The 26013-nt window shown below is 39.7% G+C and overlaps 1 protein-coding gene across 1 annotated transcript; it reads left to right on the forward strand.

Annotated features, from left to right (window-relative positions):
* The first annotated feature begins 992 nt into the window (after positions 1–992).
* Positions 993–20728, forward strand: LOC118233455 (NXPE family member 2-like). Its single transcript, XM_035429243.1, has 2 exons — positions 993–1173; positions 20265–20728. Exons 1-2 carry the CDS (start codon positions 993–995, stop codon positions 20726–20728), a joined length of 645 nt encoding a protein of 214 aa, XP_035285134.1.
* Positions 20729–26013: the final 5285 nt, after the last annotated feature.

Genomic DNA, 26013 nt, shown 5'->3' on the forward strand with positions numbered 1-26013 from the left:
TTCTTAGCTTTTATTTCCTTTTTTCAGTAGTGACTTTTTGAGAGCCACATATCCTTTTTTACTGATACCATTGAGTCGTCTTGCGTTAGGATTGACAGAAACGGCAATGGATTTCATCAGGTCTGAAGCTGGAGTGGAGCTTGATTGTTATCTCTCAAAGATCTTTAAGTACTCTCTTTGCGATGGTAACAGTTTTTGCGGTCTCCAGGACTTGAACGATTGCTAGGAGTCCCATTGTCTGTATCTTGCAACAATCTTTTGAAATCCAGTTTTGTCTTATTCTCCATTGGCTTGCACCTACCTTATGCAGGTGAATTATATCTAATCTCATCAGAAATATCTAATTTTGCCAATTTTGATGCACATAAAGAAGTCTGCTAGGCAGCCAAGGTGTGGTTGTATAGTTGTTTGAATATTAGAGTCACTCTTGAAGGACAACATAATGTCATTGACACATTGTTGGGAGGACACAACTGTAACTTGTTCTTCTCTGAATTTCACTCTACTGTTTGACATACTTTTGGAGGGTACTGTGTATATATAATCTTCTGATATTGAGACCACAACAACAATAATGGAAGTACCCAAGGGCTATTTAGGTACCTAGATACTTATCCTCCACTACACTATATATAATGTGGTAAAAGTAAACATCCATAGGTTAGACTGAACCACAGATCAGATGATTGTGCCTAGTGTGGGGTCTGATTCTGCCAACTCAAAGATTTGTTAATTTACTAGAAGGCCATATTAAGGTAATAAGGGTGAGACATTACATTACTGAAAATGGCTATTATGTCACTCTTGGGACCTGGGAATAGCCAGTTCAAAATCCAGGAATAGTTTTTATGTCAGGTTAGAAAAGAGGCAAAGCTAACTTTCTCCAAATCCACAACTTTTAAACCTCCACAACCCTGTCTGAATCTTCTATCTTTTTCATTCCTTTAGCAGGAACCCACAGACCGACTGAAAAGTGTGTGGCAGGGTTTGGAATGACGTCCCCTTCACAGAGTGGCTACTTCTTTAAAAACAGATGGTCTTCCTCCTCCTGTCAGACGGGAAACTTCTTCAGTGCGGACGCCATCAGCAGATGTCTGAAGGGAAGGAACCTGAAACTCATGGGAGACTCCACTGTGCGCCAGTGGCAAGAGACACTCATTAGAGTGCTAAAAGGTAATGCCAATATACAATGTCAGATACAACATCAGACATGCAAGTATTGCAGTTTGGAGAAACAAGCGAGAGTGAGAGAGAGCTAGTTTTTTTTTTTGGGGGGGAAACTAAACATTTCACACCCTCCCCTTAGCTCTCCGTCCAATGCCCTGCCCTCCAAACACATACAAGCATGCTGCCTGTCATCCAAGTACTGTACAGAGGACAAGAGCCTTGAAAAGTCAAATAGGGAGAGTGAAGCACATCAAGCCTCATTCATGGTTAGAGAATAAAATGCATAATGTCATCATAAAGAATGTAAATGATGGACACATCTGTAGTGTTTATTTACCGCTACGGGCTATGGACAGTCAAAAAAAATGCAGACACTGGCGTTTTTACTTGTACGAGACCCAAACAAAGTTATGGGTGCAACATCAGTCAAATAAACATTACTAAATGTGCAACCAAATGATGTTGCTAAGCAGTTAGTTATGATTTTGGCTACTATAACAAATATATCAAGTCTGCCAATATTAACAGCCTCTGGTTAATTCAGGACAGTGAAAGAAACTCTGCACCTTGCCTGTGAACTCTGGAACTCCCCCCTACTAAACAGGGAGCTGGCATTTTATAGTAAAACATAAATTAAGTTCTGGTTGGTCAGTAACACAATTACACTTAAGCTTAAACTAGACTGGTTAAAGTGAAAGAACTTCTGGAGGGAAAAGTGTTCTAGAGGGAAAAAACGCATTTGTGCCCTTAAAAGGAGACTAAGGATTCTGGTTAATTGAGTTTTTTTTTTTTACAATTATCAGAATACAATACTGCATATAGTCATATATTAGACAGCATTCTGGTTCAGGGCAGACCAAACTTCATAGACTTGTCAAGCTGCAAAGATTTGCGCAAGTTGCAGACTGGACAGGTGGCATTAGCTCAGTCAGATAAAAAGAGAATTATAGTTCAGCAAAGAATTACCTTCTGAGTACCTGCAAGAGATAAAAATGGCCTAACTATAGAGAGTTTCTCAACTGGTAATGACAAGATTATTAGCCTTGAAGTATGCAGTTCAGAATTCAAGGATGACTCATAGGTTACCCCATGGTCCCTGGGGGCCATCCTCACACTGGAGAAGAGGCCAAGCCTTCCACCGATAGTCAAATTCTTGCTTGGCACCTAAAATTAGAATTTTTGCCTTCTGCTATCTAGGATTTGATGTCATCCAGTTAAGCATGGAAGCTTCTAATATCCACAAATCACCTGCTTTAATAGACAGATACAACTGCGTAACATCAGCATAAAAATGAAAGACGCATCACGCTTGCATATGATGTGATGAAAAGGAAGCAAAACTGACCAAAAACTGGCCCTAAAATTGACACTTGAGGCACGCCACAAAAAACTGGAGCTGAAGATGATGCAGTATGTGTAACGGTACGGGTGCTGGGACCCAGGCGCAGAGTGGAAAAAAAAAAAAAAACACGAAACTCAAAGGGGAAAATTAACAAAGACTTTACTAACAACAGGCAAACAAACAGGAAACAAACAAGGCCACAATGGGCAAAAACACACTCATAAAAAATCGAAATAAAACAGAAAACAAGAGGAACTCACAAACACGGGCAGGGCAGAACACGGACAGGGCAGAACACGGGAAGGCAGAGCACAAGGAAAGGTCAAACAAAACACAGGCAGGCAGATAAGGTTGAAACAAACAGACGTCGGGAACAAACACAGGCAGGTACATACGGTTTGCAAACAGACATCGGAAACAAACACAAGGAACCAGCACCCGAGTCAAGGGGACAAAGAACTTAAATAGACAAGGGGTAACAAGACACAGGTGAACTCAAAAAACAATCAAACCAGAAGGAGGGGATAACAAGACACAGGTGGGAACAATGATGGGATAACGAGACAATTGAAAACAATCATACAATTAACAGGGGGGGAGAAGGACACAAAACAGAAGTGCCGCCATCTGGCGGCCCAACAAGGGAAACACAGACAGGAAAACAGGACCATGACTGTATGTGATCATCAATGGCTATACAAAATTGTCTAACTGAAAGATGCAATGAAAACAAATATACAGAACCAGTAGTGATACAAACATGTTCTAAGGAGGTCCAGAAAAATGGCAGGGTCAAATGTGTCAAAGGGAGCACTGAGATCTAATAAAAACTAAAATAGAGGAATTACCAGAACCACAGGGTTAGCATTTCTGATAAGGGCATTGGCGGTTTCAGTGCATTCCGTTGATCAGAAACAGGACTGGAATTTTTCAAAAAGCTTCTTTTAATACTCATAAGGATGGTAATTATTTGGAGCTCACCTTTTCCAGAAACTTGGAGTGAAAGAGCAGTTGACAAATTGGTCTGAAGTTATTAACTTGATTACATGTCTTTACAAAGGTCTTTTGACTGAAATGTTGATTATATTAAAAGTAGATAACCATTTATTCTGAACATGTATTTATCATGACTATAATGATAGACAATGTACAACAGCTTGTCATAATGTAACATCACTAACATGTAAAATTTAATATACCCGGAGGTTGTATTAACTTTCCAAATAATGTAATAAACTTCATGAATGGATACTTTAATAACTTTTCAGATGATGTGTTTACTTCTGATCGAGTTGTTATGATTTTATCAAATGGGTAACACATCTAGATGTATAGTGAGAGATCAGCAAATGGAGTGCATAAAGACTAATAGTAATCCTGTATGACAGTGAGTGACACGATATTTAAAGGAGACACCTGGATTAGCTAATGTATTCATTCTTCCTGATGTTTCGTTGTTTCAGGTCTGAAATATGTAAAACCATATAATACTCATTACTCTGTCCTGGTTGCGGACCCACAAAGGAACATCACTGTCCAGTGGAAGATGCACGGACATCCTTTCGTCACTGGCTACAACGTGGTCAAAGATGCCGTGGGGTACGTTGCCAGAGAAGTAGACAGAGTAGCGGTTGGCGACGTGGTGGTCATTGGAGTGGGACAGCATTTTAGGCCCTTCCCCCTGGAGATCTTCGTCCAGAGGCTGATCAACATGCGTAAGGCCATCCTGAGGCTCCACGAACGCAGCCCCCAGACCCTCGTCATCATCAAGCTGGAGAACACCAGGGAGTTACGCTCAGTGATGACCCACGTGAGTGACTGGTTTGGCCTTGTGCAGAACCTGGCTCAGAGGAAGGTGTTCAGGGACCTGAAGGTGGTGCTGGTAGACGCCTGGGACATGACAACAGCCGCCAACACCTTCACCATCCACCCTAACCGCATTATTGTTTCCAATGAGATAGCCTTAGCTTTGTCACACCTCTGTAATGATTAATAGAGGTGCTTTCTGAAAGGAACTATATAGCAGGGGTTTCCAACTCCATTTCTGTAGAGACTTTGTTTAACACTCAGGGGGGCTTGTGTTACTAGGCTTGTGTTACAGTACCCTAGGGGCTTTGCAATTTTAAGGTTTTTAATTGTGTCTCTAATAATGTAATAATACATGTTTAATTCTGGGGTGGAATTTCAGTTTTTATTAATGATTATACAATGACCAATTTAATAAAAAATATTTTATGTCAGTTCCAAGGGTGGCAACAGGGTGGTGCAGGGCATGGCTGGGTTTTGCCAACCCCTAGCCTCAGTCTTGCCAACCAATCAGAAAATGGGAAAAAGAAAGTTAACTTTGACATATAGTCAATTGTACAGGGTTCATACACTTTTTCACCAATGATTTTCAATGACTTTTCCATGACTTCTCCACAACCTTTAACTGAATTTCCATGACCAAAACAAATGACTTTATCTCAGCGGAACGATTTAAAATTATTTACTGTAACACTAAGTAAAATTAGGTCTGCATCTGAAACGTATGGTGCCTCTCTAAAACAAATAAACACCAGATAGATACACACTTTGCTGGCCACACACTAGAGGACAATTGGGCCGATTTTGTGCCCGATTCGCTCTTCCCGACAATCGCGGGGGCGTTCCCGATCCGAGGTTAATCTGAACCAATTATCTGACCAAATGATCCTGTAGTGTGAGGGGTTTATAGACATAATCTTAATGTTACCGACTGGATGGGAGTGTCCCCGATCTCGAATCGTAAATATCAAACATGTTTGATATTTACGATTTGAAATCCTGTAGTGTGAAAGGAACAGCGATGGAATATTGAGCAGAAACCCGCAACAGCCAATGAGAGCCATCTGAGCGGGAAGCGTCACCAACCGAATTTATTTCAGCTTGCCGAAACCGAAGAAGTTCTCTGCGGACGAAATTGTTTGCGGTTTGCTCGATGCGGTTAGGCAACTGCACATAGCAACAAAAGTATCAATATTATTGTATTATGTATATATGTAATTATTGTAACGTTGTGGTCTCCATGGAGACGTGGAATAAGCTTGCGGAAATAAAAAAAGTCCCTGGAATCGCCACTCTGAAACTGTTTAGTATAAACGCCAAGTGTGTGGTCCTCCGTCTTGACTGAATCGTCAAATCTGTCGTTATGTCTGTGGTCTCCCACGTTTTAAAAACCGATTAAGATTTGAAAATCCTCTACTGTGCACCAGGCTTTAGATACACTCTCTCATATTTTAATTCGAATAGTTTAACATTTTTGTCAATGTCTCAAACAGGACTCGAAATTGCGACCATTTTGGTCGCATATGCTCCCGAAATGTAATCTGTGCGACCTCGAAATATAATTGGGAGCATTTGTGCGAGTGCAAATAATTGTTCTTGTGCAACCTTTTTTTTTTTTTTTCTTTTTCCAGTCAAACGTCTCTTTCTCTGCACATTCGCTAGTTAGTAGGCTACACTCAGTATGTGCCTTGTGAGCTGACGGTGACCCTTCTAACCAATCGTGAGCTTGACATTCTTACCTTTAATGCTGATTTTAAATTGGTTAATATTAGCCTTCAATCACTCCCTTTCGCTGCACTCCACTGTCACGCGACACAGAGAGCTAATGCATTAACTAATGTTACCTGAAGACAAAAGTTTATGTTCAATTTATTAGCGTTAAAGACGAACGATTACGACATTTTTTTTTAAATGTTAACGTAGTGTTTTGTGTAGCGACCCGGTTGAAACAGCTAATGTCTCTCCGATGCAGTTTACTGGCGGTTGATTTAATTAGCGGCATTAATGTGACGAGAAGCGCTTTGTCGTTTGAATGCATAACACGCAATTCCTTGAAGAGTCACACATTTTAGGCGTGACAGTTTAACAGTTACTTGTAAACCGCACTGTTATATTGTCGTTTTTTATCAATAAAAAATCTATTGCATATATGGTTGGTGCTCCTTACATTTCGGTGGGTGCTCCTAACTTTTTGAAGTTGGGAGCACCAGTGCTACCAAGTAAAAAAGTTAATTTCGAGTCCTGATATGTTATTGAAGCTGCACTTCCCTGGCATATTGTCGGCACACCAGGGCCTTTTGTTTACAGTACACCCAGGGGCTTGTTACAATACACTAGGAGCTTTGGAATTTTAAGGTTTTTAATTGTGTCCCTATTAGTAATAGTAGGTGTTTGATTCTGGGGTGGAATTTGAGTGCTTATTAATGATTATACAATGACAGTGTAGTATACTGGCTAAGGAGTTGGTCCTGTAACCTAAAGGTTGCAAGTTCGATTCCCTGGTAGGACATTTCCGTTGTACCCTTGAGCAAGGTACATAACCTGCATTGCTCCAGTATATATCCAGCTGTATAATTTGAATACTAAACTGGCTAGGGCTGACCACATACCATTTTCACTCATCGTGCAAAAACAAGGTCACTCAACAGAGCTTCAGCTGTTTTACCTCAGTTTTCATCAGACATGACACTTTTTGCAAAGACATTCAATAACCATAACCTCACCTATTTACTTTCAGTTTTGATCAATATCTTTTCATATTTAGGTCTGGGCTATTAAAAGCCTTGATCAAGATACTTGATACCTAGCAGTTTCTTGTCAGTCAGCTAGCGGAGCTACCTGGTAATACTGAGCTCTTTGTGAAAATTAGGGATGGGTACCAGTAATGGATTGATCGATTACATGTCAGATATGTGCCTACTTGATCTTTTGATTTTCTCATAAAGGCTAGGCTACACACGGTACAACTAGGCTATGTGTTGCAACTTGGCTCCATTCATTAATTTACATTACATTACATTACAGGCATTTGGCAGACGCTCTTATCCAGAGCAACATACAAAGTGTATAACCGTAACCAGGGACAAGTGTGTTGAAAGCCCTAGAAGGAAGTACAGTTCCAAGGGAGCGACCGCATAGTTTAACTTGGACCCTGTAGGTTAATCTGATCAACACAAACAAAAGCAGCAGCAAATTTACCGTACAGTGTGTAAACAAGAAGAAACACATTTAAATAGCGTATATTTTTTTCATGTAATATGAACAGAATAAAGCAAAAATATATTTTGAAAAAATGCGTTTTAATTGCAATTTTGCTTTTTGTTGGTGAGCTGTTGCACAAGTGGGATAATGCATGAACAGCTGAGCATTATGCAGTTTGAACGTTCTGCACTGAGGAAAATGTCCAGAGGCGAATTTACTACCTCCGTCAACTGTAATGGAAAAACAAAATATGCAATTCCATTGCAATGGAAATGTAAGGTAAGTATTCCAGCAAATACCCCAAACCCTACAGGCTACCACTGAGCAATGAAAGCATTTTTTCTGGTATCTCAACCATGTTACCTAACATCAAAATTCGATTTAAGTCAAAATGGTCTCGCAGCATGTTCGTTACCACGGATAGCTAGCAAGCCAACCACTGAACTGTACTAAAAATAGAGGCTAAATAATAAATGTAGTCAAGCTATAACTAGACCAGCTACTCGCTATACAGTCATTCCTAAAAAATGAAGTTGACACTGTTGCAAATATGCTATTGTAGCTGATAGCATGCTTACTCTTACAAATTTCCAATTTATTTATCGAGTCAGACCAACGTGCATTCATTTAGAAACTGTGATTGAACTTTTGCAGGTGCTACTTCATATCCTGGCATATATGGAAAAATAATGCAGCCAGAATTGAGTATTTAGCCAAGCCGTTTTATACTGGTTTTGTGAGCATGCAACATTTGCTTTGTAGGCCTGTCACATCTGACGGGACCTGCCCTTATTTACACAATAGGCTAAACCTAAACTGATAATTACTTTTAACTATTGATAATGTTATGCAGGCTTTAAATTCCTGTAGAACGAGTGGCACCAGCCGACCAAGACGTGCCATAAAAAGATTTCTATGGAAATGATTTGGCATGGCACACTAAATGTCATTGTGGCAAACAAGCCTGCCACAGGCCACCGAAGTGGCTTTCCAAGGGGCCCTCCAGCACAGAGACACAGGGACATGATGTTCAAACAGTCCACGTTTATTTAGAAGGGTGGCAAGATGGTACAGCCAAAGAGCAGATGTTAACCCTGTCATGACCGAGAGGCTCTCCCTTTGTGTGAGTGGGGATGGCAGATTTAACCTGTGCGCACTGATTGCCTCACACATGGGCCTCACGCACATGCCTCACGCACAGGTGCAGCCACCCCTGTTCCCGAGTCCAATTAGCCTGGCCAATTATCTAATTCCTATCCAGGTCTAATTAGCTTGACCCAGGACAGCAGTGGCTGCTTAAACCAGCCATCCCCACACCACAGTGATCATAGTTGATTTGTGAAATAATTGAAAATCACCATCCCAAGTGAAAACCACTAGTTATTCATAGATTGTGTACTTGTCTTGAGGTATGTACAGATTTTCAATACCATCTCCTATATAAAGCTTTACCTATACAGACTTCTTCCCTCATTTTTACTTCTGGTTAGCGGGGAGGGAGTGTGTGTCTTTTGTGCCTTCCACTCTAAAAGTAGAGTTTAGTTATGTTTGTGCTGGCCTTTTGTGCGTTTCCCTGTTTTAGGGAAAAGGACTAGGTAAGCTTGGGGTACCCTTTACATTTTGCACACGTAGAGTTACTTTGTGTTAGCTACATTAGGTTAGAGGTGAGTGCCATCCTTTGTACTTTTGTTTGGGAAGTCAGAGTAGTTAGGTTTTGTTTGATGCCTTTTCCTTTGTTAACTAGATTATTACTCTGTTTAGATAGTGGGGTTTTGCGTTTTAGTTCTTTGATTTGGCACCACCTTCGGTCCTTTTCTCTTCTCCCCCCCCGCCCCCCCCCTCCCCCCCCATGTGTTCCCACTTCAGGGTTTTGTACATGTTTTATATATTTGCACTAGTCACCTGTACACCTTCACTACTGTAAATAAACTCCCTGCACTGAAAAGTCCAGTTAGCTTATTTTTCTTTCTTCACCTGGATAGTTATTGTCCCTCCTTACCTCGAGACCACCATCTGGGACGTAACCTATGAAATAGTTGAAAATCACCATCCCAAGTGAAAACCACAAGTTGTTCATAGCTTGTGTACTTGCCTTGAGGTTTGTACAGATTTTTAATACTTGGGAGGGCAAAATGGAGCTTTAGAATCTTGACAGCAATATGCGCACATGAGCAATACAGTACAATTCTCAGATCTTTTTTTTAATTTTTTTTTTTTATTTTTTTTATAAAGTTTGCTTCAGTGAAAGTCAAAATCACAGGGACTGAGTCCCAGCTAGTCATTAAGTTTTCATTGATAGAAATTCTGTGAGACTGTGGTAAGGCGGTTTACAGAAGACTGTTCCTTGTCAGACCTCCCAAAGGAAACAGACATTTTGTCTATGCACTCAGGTCTTCTATTCCACTTTATTTTAGGTCAGAAAGTTTGCATATCAACTGGCAGTAATGTATAACATCAAACACCCACAAACATGGGATGAGAAGCAGATGGCTGGGCTTGACTGGTTCACATTCTTTATGAAGCAGAACCCCAGCCTGTCAATGAGGAGTCCAGAGGCAACCAGCCTTACACGGGCCACAAGTTTTAACCACACAAATGCAGAACATTCCTTCAACAGCCTTCGACAGGTTATTGAGAGACACAACTTTGTCGAGACCGACACTTGGAATGTAGACGAAACTGGTGTAACAACAGTCTGAAATACTCACCGATACACCACTGGAGTTTTTATGTGTACTCCGTAGAAGTATAAAGCCAAAATAGCCTTTACTCCATTCACCGTCCATGTGATCATGCCGTGGCAGCAGTAACACAGCCCGGTTAAGCAGAAGTTGCGTGGAAATCGGCAAGAAGCAGATTCGTCGCTGTGTTCACTGTCTATTTCCATTTTCATGATATTCTAAAACCGGCCATAATCACATTGATACAGCATCAATCTACCATTAGCAGTATCAATCCCCTCACGTTAATATCACAGGTCACCCAGTTAAGCACATACCACAGTAGCAGCAGAAGTTTGTAGCAGTAAGAACATAAAGAGAGAAGTACAGCCCAGTAAACATTTTTACATTGCTCACTCACCAATGTGATACAAAACAGTACATTGAAACATGTTTATAACGGGTAAATATAATTAGCTCGTTTATATAATTGATATATAATTATATATAATTAATAGAAGTAAATATAATTAACTTCTCAGCGCGAGATGCAGGAAGTGGGGAGCTGAGGAGACTAATATTGGGAGTTAAATGCTGGTTGCGAATTCTTAACATTTTAGTCGCACTTAAAAAAATAAAATAGTGAATAAAATTAGCCTACATTTGCGACCCAAACGATTACAGTAGACCAGTGGTAACAAACCGTGTTCCCGGAAATCTACCATCCTGTTTGTTTTCATTCCAAACAAAGCACACGTAATTCTTTTGTAGAGTCAGGTGTGCCAAATTGCGCTTGAAATGAAAACAACTACACTTCAGAAGCCACATGAAATGCTTCCAGATAAAATGTCAAGGCTGTTATCTATGCTTTCGTCAATCACGAAATGCAAGGACACCATTGGGTGCTATGTCCCGTTCTCTCCTTAGGAAGGCGATTGGGGTGATGACGGGGTGCTGCTGTTTGAGCCCCACACTGGCCCGGTTTGCTGCATGGCCTTTTCCAACACTCAGTCCAGCAGCCTGCTCACCCTCAGCTACGACGGGTCGCTTCGCGGCACAGACGTGGAGAGAGCGGTCTTTGATGAGGTGCGGCCCAGCTGCGTCCCAACCATTCAGCCTTTGTGTGCGCTGTCAAGTTTAAGCCATGTTTCAGAGGGGGAACATGAAGTGCACACAGTGCAAACATGAAAACCACTCGCAGTGCAAACAGGAGCACCAGTCACAAACATCATCCTTTCCCATGTTCATGTTCTTATACTGCTGTGTGCATGTACAACAGGAGGAGAAAATCCTGTTCCTGGAGGGTTGTGCAGTAGTGATGACGTCACCCGAATCCACACAAACTCAACTGTCCACAGGCCAGCCATCGAACCTAATGATTTTATCCAGTTTGGAAATTCGCACCAGTATGAAACCATTATTTTTCAGTGGGCTTTAAATCTGCATAATAAGCTTATGATGCAATATAACTTAATGCAAAGTTTTTGGACAGTGAGAGATTTATTGTTGTTTTAGCTTTGTCCTCCAGCACATTGGAATTGGAATACAACCATGAATGTGAGGTTATAGTGCAGACCGTGAGGTTTAATTTAACTTTAATTTCCATACATATCATATGAACCATGTAGAAAGTATATGTGTGGTCCTCCCATTTTTGGGGACCGAAAGTAATTGGACAAATGAGCATAATCTCAGTCGTCACATTTAGTGTTGTTGTTTGCAAATCCTTTGAATTGGATGACTGAAGTCTCTGACCCATAGAAAGTTAATACATCCTCATGTATATTACATTATAAATGCCAAAATTGTTTCACAATGACAAGCTATAACTTTACCTATCGTTATCATCCTGATGAACACGTTCAGAATAAATTCATTTTGGCGTATATTTTTGATTCTTTGCTTTCAATATCATCCACATTTCAGTCAAAAGACCTTTGTCAAGACGTAATAGATTTTACATGTTTACAAGTTTATGTAATTTCAGACCAAGATCCCCTTCCTCTCAAAGATTCTTAAAAAAAGTTGGATTACAAGAAATTGCCATCCTTTATGAGTAGAAATAAGCTTTCTGAAAAATTCCAGTCTGGCTTCTGCACAATGGAAAGCACAGAAACTGCTTTACTTAAAGTGGCCAATGACCCTATCTGAAATGCTCATGCTGTGGTGCTGGTCATTTCTCCATTTAGCTTTTTATTAGATCTCAGTGCTGCCTTTGATACAGTAGATCCTGCCATTTTACTGGATCTCCTTAGAACTAGTGTTCGTATTGCTAGTATTTCTTTGGATTTGTTTCCATCTAATCTTTCAGCCAGAAAGTTTTGTATTGCTACTGGTGATCACATACTGTATCATCTTCAGCTCCAATAATTTATGGCATTCCGCAAGGGTACATTTTAGATCCAGTCTTGGTTTCAATCTATATGTTTCCTCTTGGTAGTATCATAAGCAAGCATGCTTAGGGCAGCAGTGTAGTATAATGGGTAAGGAGCTGGTCTGGGCTGATTAGCTAACGCAACCCAGGTATGTGTGCACTCTCCACCAGCCGGCTCAGTCAAGACCAACGCAGTTCACCGCTGGACTGAATGCCGCACTGCAATAATAATAGTATTTGACTTTGTGATATCCTGTGTACGAAAAAAATGTACTAATTTCAATTTGATCAAATAACATCAACAATCAATTTTGCTTTACTTTCCTTATCACTTTACAGAAACTGTTGGTTTTTGCCACTTTCTTAAATTACAAAAAATAAACAATTCATATAACAAAATATTGCCAAGAAATGGACTAATATTCTCATCCGCACACATCCGAGTTTATTATATATGTAAGAGGGTTAGGGCCACGTGCAATTTTTTTTTTTTGAGTTCTGACTTTATTCTCAGAATTCTTATTTTAATCTCAGAATTCTGACTTTAAAGTCAGAACTCAGAATTCTGACTTTATTCTCAGAATTCTGACTTTAATCTCAGAATTCTGACTTTAAAGTCAGAACTCAAAAAAAAATTTTCACATGTGACCCTAATCCTCTTCCGTAATTATAAGTCTATCAATCATGTAAATGTACGGATAAATAACGTTTGAGAACCTTGTCTAATTTGGAAATGTATAAACCCAATCTATGGTAATGTGTGCGCTATTATATTTCTGTCAACGTTGTTTGAAATGTATGTTTAATTTTGGAATAAAAATAAATATAAAAACAATTTAAGTGAACAAGTGCAATTAAGACATTACTGTTCTATACTGGACCTTCAAACGCCATGTACTTTAAAGCGTGCGTTATTAAATTATTACCGAATCAATAATAGTGTTGGAGATTCTTAAAGTCTGTTGTATCACGTATACGAATTCCAGGAATTGTTTTAATGTACAATTAAACTGAACGTCTTTTTCCATCAAAGGACGTTATGGTATGCACTTATTGTACGTCCGCCAAATAAATGTAATATAATGTGATGTTATGGGCTACAAAAGTACGTGGGCCAGTAATCCAATAGTCTAATGCCAAATTGTGTACTATTTCAGAAAAAACATTTTCACTGCGTCTCAAACAGAAACCAGGAAATAACATTTTTTAAGATGACAGTACTGATGACATTTTTAAAGACATGGATAGTGATGTGGAACATTGGCCCCGTTTAAAACTCCCATTAAGACCAGCTGGGATTCTAAGATGTTCTGAAATGGTTTACTGTGTTTTAACACTTCCAGCTGGTCATAGTTGATCTGTGGCTGGACAAAGCTGGTAGAGTAAGCTGGCGGTCAAACTGCTTGATTAGTGACGTGTCGAAAACACAGTGTAAACCCACTTGACCAGTTTAGACTGGTTTGATATTTACATAGCAGGGTTATTTACATATTCTGTGTGCACTGTCCATTTATGAAAGTATGTATGTTAATCTGTGACCGTATGTGTGTGTAGTGATGTGCCTGACATTCTTTCTTTTTTGTTAAATCACTAATTAAATACATTTTTTTTGCTTCCCAGAAGTGTTTTACACACATTGTCCAGTCTCTTTGGCAGGCATTATGTTTTTACATGTTTTTCACGGTGTCTTGTATTTAGTCCCTGGTGGCAATCCCAGCTACCATTTTAAGATGGATTCTAGCTTTCACTTGTTTTACAGAAAACCACACCACCATGAACACGTGCAAGAGGAGCCACACTTTCTGAGGTGGATGAATAATTATTCAAAGAAGCCTTTCATTCATTTCTCACTCGTTTTTCTGAATGGCCATCATGGTAATTGGTTTATTTCCATAAGAAGAATTTAAAATTTCTTGGCAGTATTTTTTCATACCCAGCCTGTACAGTTAATTTTTTAGGATTTTTTTGTTGTTGCAGAAAGCAGCAAAAACCAACCATGTAATAAGTAAAGCAAAATAGATTTTTGATCATGCTATTTGATCAAAGTAAAATGAATACATTATTAGGACACTCTGGACATCAGAACGTAAAATACTTGTATTACATTTTAGTTAAATGTGGAAATGCTACATACTACTGCATTTGTAATTGTTTACATGTTTAATTGTTACAGGCTGTCACTATATGAAATGATTAAAGTGGATTATTCATTGGAGTTAGGGGCCAGGATTATATACCATCAGTTCATAATGCCCATCTTTAGCAGCATGTAATGTAATTAATAAAATATATTTCTATACATTTTTCACAGAGTATTCAACCAGTACATCTTACTCCAGTGCCTGTAAGATGCAGAAGCAACTTCTTGATCAAGACACTACTTCTCATTACTGCTTTTGTTATTTGTTTTTATTTGTATTTTTGTAGAACTTACAACTGGATGAGCCTAATGGTAATAGCCGTTTAATTTCTTATTGTCAGCTTAGTTTGGAAATGCCACTTTGGCAACCAGAAGTCAGAACATATTAAAACTGTCAGTATCAAAGCTCATGTTAAGAAAACACCCTCACTGAATTTTTAATATTTAAAAATGTGTAGTTAGACTGCCTTTATCAGTAAAATTATGCTATTCAATTCACAAATCTAAAATACACAGGTGGAATAAATATAGCAAACATTCCAGTTCATATACCCAATTAATGTATCGGTTAATAATAATACAGAATAAATGGGCTATACAAAGTATAATGATGCATCTACACGGGTGTTGTTCTTGACTTATGCGATTAACATATGGGCATGCAGTTCTTGGGAAATGCAGCTTCACATAGTTTTTGCAAAACAAATCTGTGATTCCAAATGAGGTGTGGTTGTTTGAGGTGTGGTTGTGTTTTTTTAACAGGACCCAGCTAAAAATAAATTCAGAGAGATGTCTGTGGATGACATAATGCGTTCGGTATGGGATCTCCCTCCAGCCAGCAAATTCAGCTCTATTGAAAGCTCTTCCAGTGGCCAGCACAGTGTGGTCAACCTGGAGCAGCCCGGAGCCCAGTACTGTGTGGGGGACAGCTTAATCGTGCTGGTGAACATGAAGGACCACAGGGGGAACCCAAAGGTGCATGGAGGCGACTTCATCCTGGCCCGAATCCACTCTCCCAATCTCCAGGCTTCTGCATCAGGAGAAGTTACTGACCTGCTCAATGGCTCCTACCGGGTGCGTTTCCGCCTGTTCTGGCCTGGAGACGTACTGGTGTCTGTGATTCTTGTGCACTCCTCAGAGGCTGTCGGGATCCTCAGGAGAATCAGTGCGCACAACTACGATAAGATCATATACACCGGAACCTTCTACAGTGGGAACAAAACTGAGCAATCTCAGTGCGGCATCCGGCTGAAAGCAGACAAGCCTCTCTGCGAGTACAGGAAGAAGGAAGACGCGGAGTACTACGCCTGCTTCCGACCCGAAACCCTTCCCTGCAGCACCCTGAGAACCATGCGGTCCAGAAATGGCCCAATTGCTAACCTGACCAAGGATGAGCGTTTGCTTCTGAGCTGGTAAGACATGGTTTGTGCACACTGCAAAACTTACAGCAGTGGTTGTCAAACTATCCTGGCAATCCGTGTGCGCTAGTTTTTATTTCAACCACAATCGCAATCTCAGAATTTTAACAAATAGTTTTTAAATCGATGCTTTTCATGTATTGAGCAATTTACCTTCTTAATCCTTTTGTGCACATGCCAAACCGATTTGGGTTGTTTTTAAACACACTGATTCTAGGTAAGGTCATTTTTATGATCTCCGAGGAGCAATTTGTTGCACAGCCAACACAAACAATTCACACAAAAAAACTAGAATTATGTAATATTATTCAAAAGGCCAATAGCAGGGACAAATGAGTTCTTAAATCTATTGGTCCTGCATCTTGGCAGATTATATCTGCGACCAGATGGATTCTATGCGTGTTCTTGTCTATTTCCATAGTATCCATACTTTACATAAGTTCTACTGACTACAGTTCCAATTTAGATTTAGAATGGCTTCTTTTGAAAGGCATCACTGCTGTGGAACCTTCCTGTTCTGTTTGGGGGAAATTAAAGAAAAATCTCTAGCTGTACTAGTATTGGAAATAATTTGAGAAAATGTGCACCAACAGTCCCTTAGTGATCGAATGCTCTTAATCCATTGCTTACCACTTTCCCTGCAGGAAATACACTGGGATAAAAATGAACAGCAGCTTTGGACCTGTGAAAGTCATCAGTTGTCCTGGTAGGTCACCTTACGTCTGTGGTTGTTTTACAACTCCAAACTTCCCCGAGTCCTTCATTGTTTTTGTCAGGGATTAGGGGGGTTGGACCCAGGCGCAGAGTAAAAAATACACGGGAGACTTCAAAAGGGAAATTCAAGCAAAGACTTTACTAAATAACAAACAGGGAAAGGTCGCAGGTTCGATTCCCGGGTAAGGACACTGCCGTTGTACCCTTGAGCAAGGTACTTAACCGAAATTGCTTCAGTATATATCCAGCTGTATAAATGGATACAATGTAAAAATGCTATGTAAAAGTTGTGTAAGTCGCTCTGGATAAGAGCGTCTGCTAAATGCCTGTAATGTAATGTAATGTAATGTTTGCTGATTGGAAGGAAGATTTAAAAGTGGTAGTAGGCTGCACAAAAGATTCTGATAGCTTTGATATGTTGTAGTTAAGGCTTTTCTGTAATGTTCTGTTAAATATACATTTGTTTATTTTTTATGCATTATTGTCTGACATGGGAAGATACAATTTAACCTGAATGCCTGATTGACTACAATTTGATTAAAATGAACAAAATGTTCTTCTTTGAATTTCACTCTACTGTTTGACATACGTTTGGAGGGTACTGCATATATACAATCATCTGATATTGAGACCAAAACAATAATGGCAGTACCAAAGGGCTATTTAGGTACCTATATACCTATACCTCCACTACAATATATATAATGTGGTAATAGTAAACATCCATAGGTTAGACTGAACCACAGATCGGATGATTGTGCGTAGTGTGGGGTCTGATTCTGCCAACTCAAAGATTTGTTAATTTACTAGAAGGCCATAATAAGGTAATAAGGGTGCAACATTACAATACTGAAAATGGTTATTATGTCACTCTTGGGACCTGGGAATAGCCAGTTCAAAATCCAGGAATAGTTTTATGTCAGGTTAGAAAAGAGGCAAAGCTAACTTTCTCCAAATCCACAACTTTTATACCTCCACAACCCTGTCTGAATCTTCTATCTTTTTCATTCCTTTAGCAGGAACCCACAGACCGACTGAAAAGTGTGTGGCAGGGTTTGGAATGACGTCCCCTTCACAGAGTGGCTACTTCTTTAAAAACAGATGGTCTTCCTCCTCCTGTCAGACGGGAAACTTCTTCAGTGCGGACGCCATCAGCAGATGTCTGAAGGGAAGGAACCTGAAACTCATGGGAGACTCCACTGTGCGCCAGTGGCAAGAGACGCTCATTAGAGTGCTAAAAGGTAATGCCAATATACAATGTCAGATACAACATCAGACATACAAGTATTGCAGTTTGGAAGTTTGGAGAAACAAGTGAGAGTGAGAGAGAGCTAGATTGTTTTTGGGGAAAAAAACAAAACATTTCACTCTTCCCTTAGCTCTCCCTCCAAAGCCCTGCCCTCCAAACACATACAAGCATGCTGCCTGTCATCCGAGTACTGTACAGAGGACAAGAGCCTTGAAAAGTCAAATAGGGAGAGTGAAGCACATCAAGCCTCATTCATGGTTAGAGAATAAAATGCATAATGTCATCATAATGAATGTAAATGATGGACACATCTGTAGTTTTTATTTACAGCTACGGGCTATGGACAGTCAAAAAAATGCAGACACTGGCGTTTTTACTTGTACGAGACCCAAACAAAGTTATGGGTGCAACATCAGTCAAATAAACATTACTAAATGTGCAACCAGATGATGTTGCTAAGCAGTTAGTTATGATTTTGGCTACTATAACAAATATATCAAGTCTGCCAATATTAACAGCCTCTGGTTAATTCAGGACAGTGAAAAAAACACTCTGCACCTTGCCTGTGAACTCTGGAACTCCCCCCTACTAAACAGGGAGCTGGCATTTTATAGTAAAACATAAATTAAGTTCTGGTTGGTCAGTAACACATCAATTACACTTAAGCTTAAACTAGACTGGTTAAAGTGAAAGAACTTCTGGAGGGAAAAGTGTTCTAGAGGGAAAAAACGCATTTGTGCCCTTAAAAGGAGACTAAGGATTCTGGTTAATTGAGTTATTTTTTTTTTACAATTAACAGAATACAATACTGCATATAGTCATATATTAGACAGCATTCTGTTTCAGGGCAGACCAAACTTCATAGACTTGTCAAGCTGCAAAGATTTGCGCAAGTTGCAGACTGGACAGGTGGCATTAGCTCAGTCAGATAAAAAGAGAATTATAGTTCAGCAAAGAATTACTTTCTGAGTACCTGCAAGAGATAAAAATGGCATAACTATAGAGAGTTTCTCAACTGGTAATGACAAGATTATATTAGCCTTGAAGTATGCAATTCAGAATTCAAGGATGACTCATAGGTAACCCCATGGTCCCTGGGGGCCATCCTCACACTGGAGAAGAGGCCAAGCCTTCCACCGATAGTCAAATTCTTGCTTGGCACCTAAAATGAGAATTTTTGCCTTGTTCTATTCAGGATTTGATGTCATCCAGTTAAGCATGGAAGCTTCTACTATCCACAAATCACCTGCTTTAATAGATAGATACAACTGAGTAACATCAACAAAATGAAAGACGCATCACGCTTGCATATGATGTGATGAAAAGGAAGCAAAACTGACCAAAAACTGGCCCTAAAATTGACACTTGAGGCACGCCACAAAAAACTGGAGCTGAAGATGATGCAGTATGTGATCATCAATGGCTATACAAAATTGTCTAACTGAAAGATGCAATGAAAACAAATACAGAGAAACAGTAGTGATACAAACATGTTCTAAGGAGGTCCAGAAAAATAGCAGGGTCAAATGTGTCAAAGGGAGCACTGAGATCTAATAAAAACTAAAATAGAGGAATTACCAGAACCACAGCGTTAGCATTTCTGATAAGGGCATTGGCGGTTTCAGTGCATTCCATTGATCAGAAACAGGACTGGAATTTTTCAAAAAGCTTCTTTTTATACTCATAAGGATGGTAATTGTTTGGAGCTCACCTTTTCCAGAAACCTGGAGTGAAAGGGCAGTTGACAAATTGGTCTGAGGTTATTAACTTGATTACATGTCTTTACAAAGGTCTTTTGACTGAAATGTTGATTATATTAAAAGTAGATAACCATTTATTCTGAACATGTATTTATCATGACTATAATGATAGACAATGTACAACAGCTTGTCATAATGTAACATCACTAACATGTAAAATGTAACATACCTGGAAGTTGTATTAACTTTCCAAATAATGTAATAAACTTCATGAATGGATACTTTAATAACTTTTCAGATGATATGTTGACTTCTGATCGAGTTGTTATGATTTTATCAAATGGGTAACACATCTGGATGTATAGTGAGAGATCAGCAAATGGAGTGCATGAACACTAATAGTAATCCTGTATGACAGTGAGTGACACGATATTTAAAGGGGACAGCTGGATTACCTAATGTATTCATTCTTCCTGATGTTTTGCTGTTTCAGGGCTGAAATATGTAAAACCATATGATACTCATTACTATGCCCTGGTTGCGGACCCACAAATGAACTTCACCGTCCAGTGGAAGATGCACGGACATCCTTTCGTCACTGGCTACAACGTGGTCAAAGATGCCGTGGGGTACGTTTCCAGAGAAGCAGACAGAGTAGAGGTTAGCGACGTGGTGGTCATTGGAGTGGGACAGCATTTTAGGCCCTTCCCCCTGGAGATCTTCGTCCAGAGGCTGATCAACATGCGTAAGGCCATCCTGAGGCTCCACAAACGCAGCCCCCAGACCCTCGTCATCATCAAGCTGGAGAACACCAGGGAGTTCAACTCAGATATGACCCACCTGAGTGACTGGTTTGGCTACGTTCAGAACCTGGCTCAGAGAAAGGTGTTCAGGGGTGGTGCTGGTAGACGCTTGGGACATGACAACAGCCGCCAACACCTTCGCCATCCACCCTAACAGCATTATTGTTTCCAATGAGATAGCCTTAGCTTTGTCACACCTCTGTAATGATTAATAGAGGTGCTTTCTGAAAGGAACTATATAGCAGGGGTTTCCAACTCCATTTCTGTAGAGACTTTGTTTAACAATCAGGGGGGCTTGTGTTACAGTACCCTAGGGGCTTTGCAATTTTAAGGTTTTTAATTGTGTCTCTAATAGTAATAATACATGTTTAATTCTGGGGTGGAATTTCAGTGCTTATTAATGATTCTACAATGACCAATTTAATAAAAATATTTTATGTCAGTTCCAAGGGTGGCAACAGGGTGGTGCAGGGCGGGGCTGGGTTTTGTCAACCCCTAGCCTCAGTCTTGCCAAACCAATCAGAAAATGGGAAAAAGAAAGTTAACTTTGACATCTAGTCAATTGTACAGGGTTCATACACTTTTTCACCAATGATTTTCAATGACTTTTCTATGACTTCTCCACAACCTTTAACTGAATTTCCATGACCAAAACAAATGACTTTATCTCAGCAGGAGGATTTAAAATGATTTACTGTAACACTAAGTAAAATTAGGTCTGCATCTGAAACATATGGTGCCTCTCTAAAACAAATGAACCCCAGACAGACACACACTTATACTGGCCCCACACTAGAGGACAATTGGGCCGATTTTGTGCCCGATTCGCTCTTCCCGACAATCGCGGAGGCGTTCCCGATCCGACGTTAATCTGAACCAATTATCTGACCAAATGATCCTGTAGTGTGAGGGGTTTACAGACATAATCTTAATGTTGCCGACTGGATCGGAGTCTCCCCGATCTCGAATCGTAAATATCAAACATGTTTGATATTTACGATTTGAAATCCCGTAGTGTGAAATGAACAGCGATGGAATATTGAGCAGAAACCCGCAACAGCCAATGAGAGCCAGCTGACCGGGAAGCGTCACCAACCGAATTTATTCCAGCTTGCCGAAACCGAAGAAGTTATCTGCGGACGATACTGTTTGCGGTTTGCTCGATGCGGTTAGGCAACTGCACGTAGCAACAAAAGTATCAATATTATTGTATTATGTATATATGTAATTATTGTAACGCTGTGGTCTCCATAAAGACGTGGAATCAGCTTGCGGAAATAAAAAAAAGTCCCTGGAATCGCCACACATTGTTTAGTATAAACGCCAAGTGTGTGGTCCTCCGTCCCGACTGAATCGTCAAATCTGTCGTTATGTCTGTGGTCTCCCACGTTTTTAAAACCGGTTAAGATTTGAAAATCCTCTAGTGTGCACCAGGCTTTAGATACACTCTCTCATATTTTAATTCCAATAGTTTAACATTTTTGTCAATGTCTCAAACAGGGCTCGAAACTGCGACCATTTTGGTCGCATATGCTCACGAAATTTAATCTGTGCGACCTCGAAATATAATTGGGAGCATTTGTGCGAGTGCAAATATATGGAAGAGGATTAGGGTCACATGTGAAAAAAATGTTTTGAGTTCTGACTTTAAAGTCAGAATTCTGAGATTAAAGTCAGAATTCTGAGATTAAAGTCAGAATTCTGAGAATAAAGTCAGAATTCTGAGATTAAAGTCAGAATTCTGAGAATAAAGAATAAAGTCAGAACTCAAAAAAAAAAAAAATTGCACGTGGCCCTAATCCTCTTCCGTATATAATAAACTCGTGTGCGGTTGAGAATATTAGTCCATGTGTTAAACATTAATTTAATTGAAAAAGTAACTTACCCGATTCCATAATGCCAGGATTAGCTATAAATGTAATACGTTTATTTACAAAATTGCTATGAACAATGCTTTGGCGAACCTCATTTGGGTGAGAATAAATCTTTGATGGTACAAAATGCGCTGATTGTTTCGAAGAAGTTTTTCTTTTTTCACATTCTATGAAAAACGTGCAAATAACACTTCCAGAAGAAACGGTAACAGCAAAGATATGACAAGCAGTGTTCGCAAAGCAGAAAGCAAGGGATTAATTTCCGCCGCCAAACTCTCTGGGATAAGGTCTGTACTCTGAATTGTCCGCACGGACTGGAAAGCTACTCTTGTGGAACACAGAGAGCATCAGTGGCACGAGGTTTGCTGCGTAGCTGCGCATAAGCAGGGCAGGGCGAGCGCAGCCAGACGCGCATCCTCTCGCAATCCTCAGGCGCACGCTTATGTTCGACAGCTTTCTACGTGATTACCGTTCCAATTATGTATTTGTACATATAGCGCGCTGCATTTAATGCATACGCTTCCATTTTTTATGTCTCTGATATTCAACAATATATCTTTGCCACACCGAATGAAAAAAAAAAGTTGCGCAAGCCGCTCTTATCTGCTAAATGCCTGTCATATAATGAATGCTCCTTGCCCCATTGATAGAGTATACCAGCTATATCGCAGACATTAATGCTTTGGTGGTGCATGCCTTCCTTCAGGTAAACTAGGGAAAAACTGACATATTTCTGTTTAGACCACCTAAGTTACTCAGGGAGAAAATAACGACTCAATTTAAGGCACTATCACAGAACATCCAAACTCAAGCTAAAAGCCTAGGTGTTAACATTGACAGCGGTTTGAGCTTTGAGCCCTATATGCGGAATGTACCAAAACTGCCTTTTATTATATGAGAACCAAAGCTAAAATCAGACCTGTTCTCACACGAGGAGACGCAAAAAAAAAAAAAACAAACAAAAAAAAAAAAAAAAACTAATGCACTCATTACGAGCAGGCGTGACTTCTCTCTTAGCTTCCTAAAAACACATTAGAACAGTTGCAAATCATTCAGAATGCTACTGCTGGAGTCTTAAGTTAAATAAAATCAGGAAGCGAGCATACAGCCCATCTAGTGCATAAGAGTCCATAATGAGAATGGGCCATGCAGCATGTCTGTGCTTGTGTAGGACAGAGTATTCATCACAGTGCCAAACCTTGAATTGTGCCATGAACTGCCATGATGGTAATTGATTTATTTCCATAAGTAAAATTCACCATTTCTTGGCAATATTTTGTTATATGAATTGTGTTTATTTTTTGTAATTTAAGTGGCAAAAACCAACAGTTTCTGTAAAGAGATAAGGAAAGTAAAGCAAAATTGATTGTTGATGTTATTTGATCAAATTGAAATTAGTACATTTTTTTCGTACACAGGATATCACAAAGTCAAATACTATTATTATTGCAGTGCGGCATTCAGTCCAGCGGTGAACTGCGTTGGTCTTGACTGAGCCGGCTGGTGGAGAGTGCACACACACCTGGGTTGCGTTAGCTAATCAGCCCAGACCAACTCCTTACCCATTACACTACACTGCTGCCCTAAGCATGCTTGTTTATGATGCTACCAAGAGGAAACATGTATCTAAAATGTATCCTGGCGGAACGCCATAAATTATTGGAGCTGGAGATGATACAGTATGTGATCACCAATAGCAATACAAAACTTTCTGGCTGAAAGATTAGATGGAAACAAATCCAATGAAATACTGAGTGTTTCCTGTGGAATTGATCTCTTGGTGTGGTGGTGGGTGTCCGAAGGGGGGGGGGGGGGGGGGGGGGGGGAATCCTTACCGCCACACCATAATAAAAAAAAAGAAAAAAAAAATATTATATATATATATATATACTGTATATAGCCTATATATTAAATTCATAAATTAAAAAATGTTAAACTTCAAAAATATTTCTGCCTAAATGCGCTTTCAAATCCATACTGTCGCGTCCACATATTTATTTTCAAAAAGAGCCTAGGCCGCGCGCTCCGTGCTTGCACCTTTCTGAGGCGGTCGGAAGACTTGCAGCGCGCGAATGTCGCACGGTCTGTCAAAGCGTCACTTTTTTTTCTTCAGCCACCGAAAGACAAGGAAAAGGTAGGTAGCGACGCTTCAAATATTACAAAAATACCATAGTGTTAACCTGTGTTTTAATTGGACCAAATAAGTGCCGGTACCTACTCCTCAAAATACATACTGTTTAAAATAAATTAATGTTGGTAAGGACGGAGTGTAGCACAGTGGGTAGGACACTAGCCTTGTAACCGAAAGGTCGCAGGTTCGATTCCCGGGTAGGACACTGCCGTTGTACCCTTGAGAAAGGTACTTAACCGAAATTGCTTCAGTATATATCCAGCTGTATATATGGATACAATGATATCCAGCTGTATAAATGGATAAATGTAAAATGCTATGTAAAAGTTGTGCTCTGGATAAGAGCGTCTGCTAAATGCCTGTAATGTAATGTAATGGTAATCAAAAGAAGAGTCGGTACTCATACAAGTTTTAATTGGACCAAATAAGTGCCGGTACCTACTCCTCAAAATACATACTGTTTAAAATAAATTAATGTTGGTAATCAAAAGAAGAGTCGGTACTCATACAAGTCCCGACAGCTCCTGCCCATCTGAAGCACTGGCGTTAACTATCATTCGGTGATGACAACTGGCGGGTCCTAACTCTGTTCGGACAAGTGGAATGCCTCATGCAGTTGTCTGATCGGACAAGTAAAAAATAAATATGATAAATATGTAACGTTATCTGAAAATAAACAGTGTTTGAGCCGAAGCGGAACCTGTTCCAGTTGAGCTACGTAGGCTACGTGCCTACCTTTTTTTTTTTTTTAATCTAGAGCTACTGTTATAGTGGTACAATACATCTGATTAAAATGATGACCTGGAGAAGCCCTTCAGATGTCGCGGCCGCAAATTGTTGGCAAATCGCCAAAACAGCGCTAATTAAAATATATATATTAGGGCATTTAAAATGTTTGAGTGATTCATCTACTTCCATTTCCATACTACAACATGGTGATTTTTTCCCATGAAAACGAAAGGGAAAGTGTTCATTTTTAAGGTTTTGTGAATGTAGTGAGCTAGCAAAACTGAGAATTAGGCTACAGTTGCTACAGCTGACAAAGAGGGCTGCATTCTAATGACGATTGTGATTATAACGAGAGGAGCAGTCTCACAAGCTGCTGCAGTGTCCAGAAACGAATACAGATAAAACTAGCTAATAAAAAATATATTAATCAAGCATCTAAGTTAGTTAGGAAATGTTTGTATCATGCTTCTCAGTAGAATTAGAATGTAACAGAACAGAATTTTTAAAGCCATTTTTCTCACTTTTTCCTTTTTTTTGCATGGACAATGCATGTAAACTCTGTCATTGAGTGTGAGAGAGACAGAGAGAGAGGGCTTTGAATGTGGACCCAGCTCAAATTATATTGCTAAATAAAAAGATAAAACATTCTAAGTACTATTTTGTCATGGTAATTGAGTTAATTTAGCAGAAGTGTCCCTTTTAAAG

Source organism: Anguilla anguilla, chromosome 8 (genome assembly GCF_013347855.1).
Source record: "Anguilla anguilla isolate fAngAng1 chromosome 8, fAngAng1.pri, whole genome shotgun sequence".
Lineage (NCBI taxonomy): Eukaryota > Metazoa > Chordata > Actinopteri > Anguilliformes > Anguillidae > Anguilla > Anguilla anguilla.

What these genes read in the sequence shown, in the direction of transcription:
- LOC118233455 (XM_035429243.1), top strand. Translation starts at nt 993, where the DNA reads ATGACGTCCCCTTCACAGAGTGGCTACTTCTTTAAAAACAGATGGTCT. An exon ending in ACTCATTAGAGTGCTAAAAG is followed by an intron (nt 1,174 to 20,264) that starts GTAATGCCAATA and finishes TTGCTGTTTCAG; the next exon opens with GGCTGAAATATGTAAAACCA.